General features: G+C 35.4%; 1 protein-coding gene across 1 annotated transcript in view; it reads left to right on the forward strand.

The window, feature by feature from the left end:
* Positions 1 to 1801: 1801 nt before the first annotated feature.
* Fhos (Formin homology 2 domain containing) overlaps positions 1802 to 15222 on the forward strand; it is a 758651-nt gene continuing 745230 nt past the window's right edge. The window contains exon 1 of the mRNA XM_069833164.1: positions 1802 to 2034. Within this exon, the coding sequence (XP_069689265.1) occupies positions 2014 to 2034 (21 nt within the window). The 5' untranslated portion in view covers positions 1802 to 2013. The remainder of the gene's footprint in view (positions 2035 to 15222) is intronic.

The raw sequence follows: 15222 nt of genomic DNA on the forward strand, positions 1-15222 counted from the left end.
CACGCTAATTAGAAATAGAATATTATAAATATTCAGAATAAAATAACTATTTAAATTGGAAATTACAACATTTGGAGATTTTATGCATGCATTTTCTTCTCGCAGGACACAGTTAGGCTACGTTCTATAGCAAAATATTGAATCTCACTATTGTCCACAACCAGTTTTACTTCCTTGATTGTATTTTCCCCTAGAATCTTGTTTTCAATTTTTTTTTTTATTTTCAATGGAATTTTCCACGTGCTCTTCAGAAACTGTCGTTGAACGCGAACCTCCATGTCTCTTTAGCGTTGATATATTTACTTCAGCATCAGCATATTGTAGCAGAGCATCGTCTAAAACAACGAGGGATTCGGAGATTTTTCTGAGCATTTATATTCCAAAATTACACGACAAGCAGAACTCCACTTAAACAACAATCTATGTCTTTTTAAAGTTTTCGAACAAATTAAAGTCATACGATGACAAATCAGAGCTGTAAGCTGAGTGGTCGAGAGCCTTCTACAGTTAAGAATTAAATCATAGTGCGCTGGTCCCCTTTGGAGGATTTGGAATAACACTAACCGTGTCAAATGCCGCTTGACCTGTTTACAGAACCAAACTCCTTGCGTAAGGCGATTAATAACATACCACGTGATCATACTCCAAGGACAACAAACCACTTGAGGCGGAACAAACGGGTTTCATTTTATCATACTTCGTGTAATAGAAATCCCGGAATTCTCTCTTACTGGAGATAATTGATTGATTCTGAACGTAACTTTTTTTTATTTCGAAGGCGTTTACGCTTTACAGCCTGGAATATACTTCAGTGTCTTGGTTTATTTTGTTATCCTTAATACGAGCGTATTTACTGCTTCATCTCCTACTTTGTCCGCTAGAGCATGTCTTGTCTCTCGAGTTTCTACCCTGTAATTCCAATCGATATGTTTATACACGGCACTGAGTCACAAAATCTTGAAACTATGATTCTTGAATCTGCAATATCAAGTGGAATGTATCAGTGCAGTGAGTGAAATTATAAAACTTGTACAAGTTATGGTAAATAATTATCCAAGTGATTACTCTGAAACATCGCAGTTTATCCTAGTGGTGCTACCCAGTGAATGAACTACAAAATTACACCTCTGTCATCATGTTACTTAAACTGAACATGTTACTATGTGTTACCTTCCCTGCTTTTAAACTCACGCTTTTACCATAAACATAATAATACTTATTATTTTTATTTATTATTTATAAGTGTTATTATTACTCTTTAATCGTTTATTTTAATTCATATTGAGTATTTCTTCTGTGGACACCAAACCTTGGCAGACAGCGCCTCGTGGTGGAATTGAGAAACTAATCAATTTCAGAATAAGATTACTATTGTCAAGACCGTATACAAAGAAGCGAAGGGAGTATTAAGTCGGCCGTGGTTTATAATACCTGCAGAGACATCTCTCCGTAAAGCAGGGAACTTGATGGAGCGAGAAACAGCTAGCCGGTAAATTTAATAAAAAAACAGCGATTTTTAAGATTTGTAAATATTTGAGGTGGCATTGCTTGTATTTCCTTCTCTTCCGAGAAAGTAATGCTAAGAGTTGACCATCTCTTAAAAGTCTATGACTTTCTCTGTCGGGTTCGAACCCGCGATTGGTTAGAGTGTGAGCAGGGGTACGTAGGTGTTGTTATTTTCCTCGGCAAGGGTTAAGGCCCTGGTGTGCGGCCGGTCACCCCTAAGCCCATCATCCGAGCGTCCGGCCATCTCGTCATAACGCACGCAGATCTTAAAATAGGGCCGTGTGAGTTGGAGCTAATTCGCCCAGCCGCACACCGCCAGCCGTCGTCGTCGCCGCCGCGCCGTTCGTCGCAGTGTAGCGTGTGTAGTGTGAGTGAATGACAGTGCTTCTCTCTCGCAGTGCAAGTGGATAATCGTGTTACAGTGCGACAATTTGGAAGCGAGGGCTGGGGCTCGCTTCCCGCCTGGTGCAGAGGCGAGGTCTATGACATTGTGATGCCCGTCCGGACATGTCTTCGTACAGGAGTTACGTGAGTACAGAGCGTTTCAGCATGCGTCCCGAAAACACGGCATGGCACCGTCAACCAGTCTGGAGAGTCGGACACTATCGGCTGTATTTTGTGTAAAATATACCTTCATTATGCATTTATGGTGAACTACTCCACACCATCTGGAACTATAAAAGTTGGAGATTTATACTTCGAAGAGGTGGAAAAATTCAAATATATCGGAGCAACAGTAACAAATATAAATGACACTCGGGAGGAAATTAAACGCACAATAAATATGGGAAATGCCTGTTATTATTCGGTTGAGAAGCTTTTGTCATCTAGTCTGCTGTCAAAAAATCTGAAAGTTAGAATTTATAAAACAGTTATATTACCGGTTGTTCTGTATGGCTGTTAAACTTGAACTCTCACTTTGAGAGAGGAACAGAGATTGAGGGTTTTTGAGAATAAGGTTCTTAGGAAAATATTTGGGGCTAAGAGGGATGAAGTTACAGGAGAATGGAGAAAGTTACACAACGCAGAGCTGCACGCATTGTATTCTTCACTTGACATAATTAGGAACATTAAATCCAGACGTTTGAGATGGGCAGGGCATGTAGCACGTATGGGCGAATACATAAATGCATATAGAGTGTTAGTTGGGAAGCCAGAGGGGAAAAGACCTTTGGGCAGGCCGAGACGTAGATGGGAAGATAATATTAAAATGGATTTGAGGGAGGTGGGATATGATGATAGAGATTAGATTAATCTTGCTCAGGATAGGGACCAATGGCGGGCTTATGTGAGGGCGGCAATGAACGTCCGGGTTCCTTAAAAGCCAGTAAGTAAGTAAGAACTCCACACTATCGTATTAAACGCGCTTTCTTTTATATGCTGACATACTTGTCAATCCACTAGAATGCATGGTAGTACTTGAAAAAAAATTATACATCTTGATTACACAACTTTTAACACTGTATCATTTCGGAATATGTATTATATGACTTTCTTGTGTTAAATTCTATCGTACCTGGTTTACATGTTTCTACCTATTATGAGTCATCTTCAGAACTGGTCGTTGTTGGTCTTGGCGCCTCGTGTTTTGTTTCCTGTGAGGGTGTGTTTGTGTGGTGCAATGTGGAGTCATTACAGTGGTTGCCAAACACTACGAAATTGTGACGTAATAGAAATGCAACCCGCACACCACTATCGCAGGGAAAGGGGTGGAGTGGGTATCTCCTCAAGTAATGCAGGGAATAACAGTACAGAGACGGACTGTGACCGGAAAACAAAAACAATATAATATTCTTCTACTTATTAACTACACACACTTTTTCCGTGTTAATTTTTATCCTCCTATTCATTATTTTTGTATTATTAATCAAATAAAATATATTTTCTTATTTACCATAAAAAGAACGTATACTTTACATCAGCAGATATTTGAAATTAGAAAAACGTACCAGGCTGGTCACGAAGTTGTAAATTACACTACATACTTCAAAAAAACATAGAAGTCGATACTTTTTATTGTCCGTTTATTAATGAAATATTCAATTTACAGGTAAGGGCGTGGTAGTCTTTATATCAAGAAGAATAATGACAACGTACATTGTTCTTTTATACTTCATTAAAAATTTTACAACAAATTAGGTATCTCATATTTTTGCCATCTGCACAAGAAATACTTTTGTTCCCATGCTCCTTAAAATTAAGTTTTTACATATTATCTGTTGTCTGTTTTGGAAAAGACATCGAAACATGTTATCCTACACACTTGTAACATTACATGTGTACGTCCGCTGCTGAGAAATGCCTTGTCTTATATCGAAGTGATGGCTGTAAACAGAGGGTGGGGGTATGATGCCATGGTTACGCTTGAATGGAGACAGGGCCATGTGTCGCGACACAGCGTTTGGCGATCACTGCATTACAACATCGCATACAGAACACATAAGTGTGTATATTTTATATTGTTCTAATGTGTTTAGTTTCTGACTTAAATGCGACAGGCTTATGTCAGTAGATTTACTGGTATGCAAAAGAACTCCTGCGGGACAAAATTCCGGCACATCCGGTGACGCTGATATAACCTCTGCAGTTGCGAGTGTCATTAAATAAAACATAACATTTAAAAAAACGTTTAACACAACACAAACAAACAAATACAACCACACAGGCGTATACACACTCAAATGTAACACCTGTAATAACTTCTACAAAGAACAGGCAGGCAGATCATATCAAACACGTTACAAAGAACACATCACAGCCATAACAAAATTACAAAACACCTCCACATATGCAGAACACATCACAAATGCTAACCACACCTACACAGACCTCAACACAGACATGGAAATACTACACATCCAACCAAAAAGCCAGGAACGAAACACACTAGAACAATATAAAATATACAGATACACAAAAATACACCCCAATGAAATTCTTAACACACAACTCAATTTCAGAACACACACACTCTTTAACTCCACATTACACCACACAAACACACCCTCACAGGAAACAAAACAAGAGGCGCCAAGAACAACAACGACCAGTTCTGAAGATGACCCATAATAGTTCGAAACATGTAAACCAGGTACGATAGAATTTAACACAATAAAGTCATATAATACATATTCCGAAGTGAAAAAAATTGTTTGTCCAGGTTTTACCGAAACGTTTAAGGACACCCCTCCATAAGTGATGTTTCCCTTCTGTCCTTATACTTATATGAAATCTCTTGATGTTTATACAGGGACCAAATGTCTGCGAAAAGTGAAGTTTTTACTGCAGACCCAATCTCTCTGCCTTCCAAACTGTCTTCCACAGGCATTTGGTTCCTGTATAAACGTCACGAGGTTTCACATAAGTATAAGGACAGAATGAAACATCACCAATGGAGGAGCGTTCTTAAACGTTTTATAAAACCTGTAGTTCTCCGAATAACCCGTGAAAAAGGTGTGGATTTGGACACATATATTCATCACAAATGTGACGAAACCATGCATTTCCATCTAATCTCGGAGATACCATTGAATAGAGGAAGGATTTTTTGTTAGGAAAAATGACTTTGAATTTGGATGGGAGGTGATCAGTGGTATTTCTAAAATTAAAAGGAAATTTTAGTAAGAATCAACTTGTATAAATACAACACTTTGAAACTTTTTTTAACAATTAATTTACAAATAAGGACGAGAACACAACTAGTATGAAACAGGATGTAATGATTAGAAATTTGAACCCTGAAACTCACAGACAAAATACAGGTTGTATCCTTGGAATCGTGTACTCTGAAACAAAAGCCCGTCACCTGATTATTGGTATACTTAGAACCTGCAGAAATGAAAAATATTGGCGGACGAATTTTATTTCAATTTGGTCATAATCAATGATTGCTTTATTCTACAAATCCGACCCTCTGAACCTATTGCACTTCTGAAGATAACTAGCACAACTTGTTTCCAGTCCCTCAACTAGTAGCACCTTGTCTGCACGAGAAACATAATGTCTACCGGTAACGCAATTGTCAGTTGTACATTTTAGCAGTCTCCCTCTTTTGGATCCTCAAAGTTCAGATACTTATTTAGATCCTCCAATAGTTCCTCCGCCCATTCATCAGAGGAATCTTTCAGTGAATAGTATGTCCGAGTCCAAATGGAATATCTCAACTGTGTGTCCAACTGGACAAGGTATTTTAAAAAACTCATTATTTCGAACATGCTTGCATAATTCACATTTGTATCTATTTCGCCATGTTCATGATAAAATTCTAAACATTTTGATATATTTTTCGATGCAGTTACGTTATTATGGGAGGTTTTTTTTTTTTTTGACAAAAGTTAGACAAACATTTTCCCTCCAAAAATTGTTTTCTATATTGTTTTAACAAGAAGATAGTGTAAAAGTGTAGTAAGATAGACATACAAACAATGAATAAAAGAAAATTAAAGTGAAAGAACATTTGAACAAATGTGAAGTGAAAGAGAGAGAAACTGTAAGTGTAAAAGTGAATTAGATATTTCATGTTTTTCAACGTTGTGGGTTGGGATTAGTTTCAGGGATATTATAACTGTAGGCCTATTATAGAAATAAATTTATGGAACGACATAATAAAAGTGAATTAGATATTTCATGTTTTTCAACGTTGTGGGTTGGGATTAGTTTCAGGGGTATTATAACTGTAGGCCTATTATAGAAATAAATTTATGGAACGACATAATAAAAGTGGAAATTTAGGAGTGAAGTGAAGAGAAAAAGTTAAATACGTAAATAAATATAGGACAGAATAGTAGGGAAATAATAAGTGATGTGTTGTAAAATAGAGAAAATGGAAATGTAAACAAATAACTTCGAAGAAAATAGCTGGAAAATAATGATTAAGAGGAGGTAGATTTGAAAATAGAGCATAACATAAATAATATAAATTATTAAGGAAGGGAATATCCAATATTTAACAGGAAAGCGAGAAATGCAAGGGAGAAAGTCTAGGTATGAGAGAGAGAATAGAATAGGATATATAGGGAAGAATGGACAGCAATTCATTTAAAACAGAAAAATAGGAAGTAATCAGGAAATACTTGGCAAATGAATATATTAATAGAAAGGATGGTATGTATTAAAGGGATGGTGGATCGAAAATCAGAAATGTGATGTCCATCATAACTATGAATTGTAAAGTTGGCTGACAAATATATATCATATCATATCATATCATATCATATCATATCATATCATATCATATCATATCATATCATATATCTATCATATCTTATCTTATCATGTATCATAATCATATCATCATATCATATCTTATCTTATCATATCATATATCATATCATATATCGTATATCTATCATATCTTATCTTATAATATATCATAATCATATCCTCATATCATATCATATCTTATCATATCATATCATATCATATCATATCATATCATATCATATCATATCATATCATATCATATCATATCATATCATATATCATATCATATCACATTGTTTTAACATTTTCTATCAATTCCGACAGAAATCGTTTAAAAATTCAATCGTTTGTAAATCATATAACACTCGTACTTTTTAATGATTTTTTATTATAATCGCCAACAACAATTGTTATAACGTAAAATAATCTTTTCATAATGTTGGCATAGTGCCCGACTTCAGACTGGTTGACGGTACATCATCTGTGTCACGAAAAACGTATACGTCTCAAGCAGGGCTTAGGAGTCGAGACATTTCAAATCCCAAGCACAGTTCTGATTTTACTGCTACATAACATTTCTGAAGCTCTGGTTTATTCTGAAATTCTCATTTTACGAGTATTTTATGGCTACTGGAAAAACTAGCTAACCATTATATTGACACTCAAGTGAATTTGGCAACCTTGCTCTTTTCATTTTGCCGTGAACGCATAGAAGAAAGGATTTGGAACTTGTATTCAACACGTGTTCGAAGGAAAAATTGACTCTAATCAACGTTGCTTACGATTATGACCCCGTAACCTTGTTGCTTCTACTGAGATGTCTTAAAATAAAAACGTAATTTTGTTTTTGTGTTAGTGACTATTGTAAAACAATCACTCTTAACATTTGACAATGACGTAAAAATTTGGCAACCACGCTGCTTTTAGTTTTTGTAATGTGTGGGTAGAATATGAATCTTGCATTCAAACCGTTGTATACGTGTTTAAGAACAAGATAAACAATATATCCGGAGAATGACATCCTTGCAAAACAATTTTTCTCTTTGTAACACTATAAAATCCAAACTGCATGCCATGCAGTCTTGGAAAAGATATACGAAAATATCTTGAAAAGTCTCCTGTACTTGTATGAGGAAGGCACTGGGAGCTTGAAACTACTTGAATCACAAGGATCAGTGATGTATTTATTCACCTGTCAATAAAGTAATAAATACCCATCAATGTAAATAATCTTACATGAGATATACTGAAGTTTGTTTCGGTCCGACATTTCTGTCCAGCGATTACTGAGCCCATTGATAGATTGCTAAAATCTTGGTTTATATTAAAACATTTGTTTTGGTTTCTTTCTTCTGTCATTCTCTTCAGACGACAATATCATCTTAACTCTATTCAGCAATTGTTCCTCTTAATGGATTTACTCCAAATATTTTTTGAATGCCCTCATTAAAAATGTATATCTGTCGTCGATTTGCAAAAGGAGACACGTCCAAAATAACAATGTGTTGGAAAATCGCAAAAAATCCATACCAGACTTAAAAAATTAAAATATTCATGCATCGTGAATGTATGTATCCATAGTGAACTAATTAGAAAAAAATATATGAACATTTTTTTTAACTTAGAGTTTTTGCGATTTTCCAGCACTTTGTTATTTTGTACGTGTCCCCTTTTGCAAATCGAGACAGATATCCAGTCTTGTGTGCCCCTTTACGTCTGGTAAAAGCTTATTTTTATTACATTTTTCTACCTACTATAGATGTTTCACTTGTCGCTCACAAGGGGAATAAAATTCTTAGCTTTCGTGTCTTCATTCGTTTCTTTTTCGATATTCTTCCAATTTCACTACATACGATATAGTTTAAAATGTTTGTATCTTATAATTTTATGCTCATTGCCATAAGTTATATCGCAACACATGTTTTATGTAAATATTTTATATTAATAGATATATAACAGATCCAATAGTTGCACCTTCAGTATCAAAACAAAAGACATCATTAGTTACGGATTTACTGATAACCTATCCACTGAAAGATAATCTCTGAAAATTAAGCGAAGGCAACTTAGCTCTTTTGTCATCCCAACAACTGAAAAACAGAAAGAGAACTTAGATAAACAAGGTGCAAAATTCTGTTATGCTACAAACATTTCCTTCTGTAGCATTCAGCTATAAGACAGAAGAACTGGTTCAAAAATATGTTGTAAAATATCATGTCCCAATTCAAATTATTGTTAAAACACAACAAGTAGATTGATTCTTCGTTATTTATCCCAGACACTTCATGAACACTGAAGCATCTGTTATGCTACAAACAGTTCCTTTTGTAGCATTCAGCTATAAGACAGAAGAACTGGTTCAAAAATGTGTTGTAATGTATCATATTCCAATTCAAATTATTATTATTAAAACACAGCAAGTATATTGATTCTTCATTATTAATCACAGACACTTCATAAACACTGAAACATCTATTATGCTACAAACAGTTCCTTCTGTAGCATTCAGCTATAAGACAGAAGAACTGGTTCAAAAATGTGTTGTAATGTATCATATTCCAATTCAAATTATTATTAAAACACAGCAAGTAGATTAATTCTTCATTATTCATCCCAGACACGTCATAAACACTGAAGCATCTTTTCTGCTACAAACAGTTCCTTCTGTAGCATTCAGCTATAAGACAGAAGAACTGGTTCAAAAATATGTTGTAATGTAAGTATCATATTCCAATTCAAATTATTGTTAAAACACAGCAAGTAGATTGATTCTTCATTATTTATCCCAGACACTTCATAAACACTGAAGCATACACCAAATTGAGAATAATTTTAAATGACTTTTATGAGCAAAGTTTAGTTTAAAATGATCCGATTTAAATCAAATAAATCGGATTTAAATAAAAATCATTCTTATTTATTGTTTAAATAAAAACCATGACTTTATTTTTTTATACCTTGCTGTTTGTGGTAACAGTAACCTAGACTTACGTCCCATATTCCCGATTAAAATATCTATTTCACTCTGGTACATTGTTTGCACTGTATCTCTTCATTGTGTTCATATGCTGGGACGTCATACATCTTCAAAGGAAAAAGGAAATTGCCTGTGACAGTAGCCTTACGTTGAACAGAGTCCATAAAAACTGCAACTGAAACTATCTGCAACAGATTTTTCAATCATTTTTTTCGTAACAGATTTTCAACTGTAAAATGCTTTACTGAGTAACATTGCAGTCATTTTACTTTACATTTCACTCGAATCATTCATTCCAGTAAGAAATCTGCTCTTAGTATGAAACTTCAAAATGTTATTTTCTATTTTTTCCCACCTAGTTAACACAAATAATTCAATTCTTATATTCATCATCATCATCATCATCATCATCATCATCATCATCATCATCATCATCATCATCATCATCATCATCATCATCACCATCATCATCATCATCATCATCATCATCATCATCATCATCATCATCATCATCATCATCATCATCATCATCAAGATGTAGGCATATATACTACAACTTACGTCCCTTTATCACGTTTGGCCGTCCTATTTATATTTAGCCATTCTGCTTACTTTATAGTATTTTACTGTATTTTATAGTCATTTTTATGTATACATGATATTTATCTATATTAAATTAAGTACAGTATACAGCAGCGTTGTCAGACACAGCCTAAACGGAGCGGAGCGCTCCACTATAACTCGTTGAGAGCTCCGGTGCTTCCACAGACATAAGCAAGTTCACGCTCCGACTGGACGTCTCTAGCACCACAACCGGTTTCGGAGCTTACAAATCTGACACTACTGGTATACAGTATAAAACATAAATAGTCAGGAACATTCGTATGAGTAAAGCTTGTGTTCGGGTGTAGTTGCATCTGAAACAAGAAATACAGTGCTTTTATTTTACGAAGAAACATCGCGAGTAATAAACCTGTATATTATAATATGTGAGGAGCAATTATACAAAAGAGACTTTATCCTTCAAATCGAATTTTAGGGTATAAATAAAAATGTATTTTATTATCTTCCCAATGCTATAATTGTGTACTGACTACTTAATTATGAATATTAATCTGTTCGGAAAGTAGTAAAACTAAATATTCAAATCAAATTCAATTCGCATTGTAGACATTGAGTATAAACGTTTGGACAGAGTTGATTTCACTGAACAAATTGGACATAGTTGGTATTGTTTTTGTCTCAATGCTGGACATACATGTACCTTTTGATTGGAGATACACGTCAAAAGATTATTGCAATCATTTTATGAAGTAGTTTTGAAACCAACTAGACCTTAGTCAAAGAATACTTACAAAATGAAACAAACATTTATGAAGGTTGCACAGATAGTTACATTTCCATGCGTATTAAAACACTTATCTGATTTTTTGTCGTGCAGCACTATATTAAGTCACGTGGTTTCTTACCGATATTCATCTTTCTGTCTCAAAAAAAATTAATTTACCAATTTCTAGGACATCTATTTATTAAAATAATAATAATAATAATAATAATAATAATAATAATAATAATAATAATAATAATAAAGAAGTGAGGAAAGCAAACTTGAATTGAAAGAAAGAGGAGAAGTGGGAGGAAAAATTTAAAAGGTACGCAAAACGCGTCCTCGCAAAGGGTTCGGAGCTGAAAGAAACTGAATATATGAGCTCCAAGCCAGTTGGCCACTTGTCTCACTCCGGGTTACGCTGCTCCAGTGAAGGAACTCTAGAAAATTTTGAAGGGGAAAAGCCGAAAATGGACGTAACCTCTTAGGTACCACATACGCGAGGGGAGGGGAATGTGATCAAACTAATCACAGGACAGGACGAAGAAGAAATGGCGGAAGATGTAAGTTTGGACATTGAAAGGAACTGTGTCATTTCGCAGTGCAGTTGGAGTCGAGAAGACTCGTTCGTTTGCTTTCTTTGACTAAGGCAAGTGAAGGCCGTCGGAAGAGACGCCGCGAATTCTAATCTGCAAATTGAAAGGTTCTCTGTCCTTTCGCAATACGACTAGAGACGAGTAACCTCGCCCATGTAACGGGTATTTTGAAGAAACTGAACCAGGGCATTTACGTCGTTTTATCAGAAATTGGGGAACTTTATAGGGAAGGGCATGTAGGTCTGTGGCCCATTTTTTTAGGGCTCATTCCAGCATTTGTTTTAGCGCCTTAGGAAAACCATGGAAATTCCTTAGGCAGGATGAGTTGTCTGAATATAAAAGACTAGCCAATTAGATAAGAGGTCGATTGAATTATGACTTGAATCTGTTGAATCGTCTCAATGTAGAGACCAGCCAATTGGCTCTATAGTAACTCAATTAGGACGAGATAGACGAGAGGGCATGGATGTAAAATAACACTGCACAACAAATTTTTACTTTTTGTCTTGTTCCGAAATAAAAATAGGTGAATATTACTAATATGTGTGCCCTAGATCTGAATTTAAAATCCAAATTGCCCCATCAGGTACCATTTTCCGGGGACAGTGAATTGAAGTTTTTATGAAAAACATATTTTTTTTTAATTTTCCACTGCAACTGATAAAATTACAACACACAAGGGATTCAATATGCTTCATAATACTTGATAAATGTGTACTGAATACAAAAATTATGTTACATACTTTAAAATACAATAAAAATGTCATGCGTATAATGAGAAAAATCTCGGAATTTAAACTTAGCACTTAAGGAATTTTCTGAATGACTTCCGTTTATAACTAGACCCGGGACTGTCTTTTACAAGGAACCAACAATAGTCTGTAAGCGTGCTGGACAATGATCTTCCATTATATCGCCTTCCCATTTCAGATATTTCTTGATGAAATCTTTCCCCATGCTCGTCGCTTATCGCTCCAAGATCACGAGGAAAGAAACTCAAATGAGAATGTAAAAGTGTATTTTGAGAGACACATTACACCACACCACATTCTGTAGTGGAAAGTTTTTTTCTCAAACAAACAGCCATAACTTTACGAATTTGTGAACCGATGAAAATGCCCTCTTTTAATTTGCCTTCACACAAACTGATAAACATTTCTTTTAATCAGAAAACCACACCCTTGTTTGTTCATTGCACAGACCTCACTTTGAACTGTTATGAAATTTACTGAATAGAAGGGACCAATATCTGTTTATTTATTAGAAGTACAAAAGAGCATGCCAACAACCATAAGAAACAGGGAATAGGTCATAAACCCATAAAATGTAGGTATTAACTTTTGTTTTGGTTTTACAACCCTCAACCCACACCAGATGTTTCCTGAGAAGCGCTTATCGAAAGTGAAATCATATTATATCTTGAAAACCTTACGTGATACGAAGAAAATGCAGTAGATGCATTTTCGGATTCAGCGCATACATTGTTTTAAGCCGGAACAAAATTCTTGTTGTTCAGTGTAATTATTAAAATTAGAGGAATTACCAGGGTCATGGGGAAGTGAGTGCAGGTCCATGGCCCATTTCTTTTAGGGCTCATCCCGACATTTGTCTTAGCGCCTTAGGAAAGAAAGCAAACTAAATCCAAAAAGAGTTTAATGGAAGACACCTTCATAATAAAAATCAAGTTCAGATTATGTCGACAATGATCAAGACGATGATGTTGTTGATGTGATGAGATCGGATCAGGATGCTGCTTATGACATAATGAAAATGATAATATAACACCTGTATTTTTCCTTAAATTGATGCAGAATCATTTCTGGGTAAAGAAAGTGACACAAATATCGTTCCCCTTCGAAGAAAAAATATCGAAGAAAATGATCATTAGTTGAGGATTTGGAACCGGTTGCGCCTACTAGAAGTGTGTGGAAGAGGTGTGGGAAGCTACGGAGTCCTTTAATCATATGTGCGATATCAGCCACGAGGGTCAAGGTCGCCACTGCACGCATGTCAATGAACGTTCATCTCCAGAGAGAGCCAAGTTCTGATTCAGTGACGTCATCGTATTGGGACTCTGGACCTATGCACCAACTTTGTTGGACTTTAGCATGCTACCCTAATAATTATGCAATGTACGTCGAATTGCTGAATGTTAAAATATTTCGCGTTCAACATAGCATTGCTATTTTCTTCAGGTGAGGAAGACACAGTATAAGCTTGTACTTGATGTGGGAAAATTTTACTAGAACAATGGAAGGAGTCTACAATTGTACTCTTCTTTAAGAAGGGGGGACTATCACTTTTGTCGACGTCGTACAAAATTTTGTCCAATATTCGTTTGAGAAGATTACCTCCATATTAGATGGAATTATTGGGGATCATCATTGTGGTTTTAGGCGTAATAGATCGACTAATGAGAGAAAATGTGGGAATATAAGGGCATAGTAGCCTATATCAGTCATTCGTAGATTTCAAAAAGGCATATGACTGGGTTAAGAGAGAAGTTTTATATAATATTCTTATTGAATTTGGTATTCCCAAGAAACTAGTTCGACTAATTAAAATGTTTCTCAGTGAAACGTGTAGCAGAGTCCATACAGGCCAGTTTCTGTCTAATGCGTTTCCAATTCACTGCGGGCTAAAGCAAGGAGATGCACTATCGCCTTTACTTTTTAACTTTGCTTTAGAATATGCCATTAGGAAAGTCCAGAATTACAGAGAGGGTTTGAAATTGAACGGGTTACATCAGCTGCTTGCTTATGCGGACGACGTGAATATGTTAGGAGAAAATCCACAAAAGATTAAGGAAAACACGGGAATTTTACTTGAAGTAGGTGAATATATAGGTTTTGAAGTAAATCTCGAAAATATGAAGTATATGATTACGTCTCGTGACCAGAACATAGCACGAAATTGAAATACAAAAATTGAAAATTTATCCTTTGAAGAGTTCGAAAAATGCAAATATCTTAGAGCAACAGTAAAAAAATAATATAAATGACACTCGGAAGGAAATTAAACGCAGAACAAATATGGGAAATGCCTGTTATTATTCGGGCGAGAAGCTTTTTTCATCCAGTCTGCTCTCAAAAATTCTAAAAGTTAAAATTTATAAAACAGTTATATTACCGATTGTTCTGTATGGTTGTGAAACTTGGACTCTTACTTTGAGAGAGGAACATAGATTAAGAGTGTTTGAAAATAAGGTTCTTAGGAAAATATTTGGGGCTAAGAGGAATGAAGTTACAGGAGAATGGAGAAAGTTACACAACACAGAACTGCACGCAATGTATTCTTCACTTGACATAATTAGGAACATTAAATCCAGACGTTTGAGATGGACAGGGCATGTAGCACATTTGGCTGAATCCAGAAATGTATATGGAATGTTAGTTGGGAGGCCGGAGGGAAAAAGACCTTTGGGGACGCCGAAAATTAGATGGGAGGATAATATTAAATAGATTTGAGAGAGATGGGATATGATGGGACTGGATTAAACCTGCTCAGGATAAAGACCGATGGCGGGCTTATGTGAGGGTGGCAATGAACCTCCGGGTTCCTTAGAAACCATAAGTAAGTAAGTAACTAAGTAAGTAAGTAACTAAGTAAGTAAG

Source organism: Periplaneta americana, chromosome 1 (assembly GCF_040183065.1).
Source record: "Periplaneta americana isolate PAMFEO1 chromosome 1, P.americana_PAMFEO1_priV1, whole genome shotgun sequence".
Lineage (NCBI taxonomy): Eukaryota > Metazoa > Arthropoda > Insecta > Blattodea > Blattidae > Periplaneta > Periplaneta americana.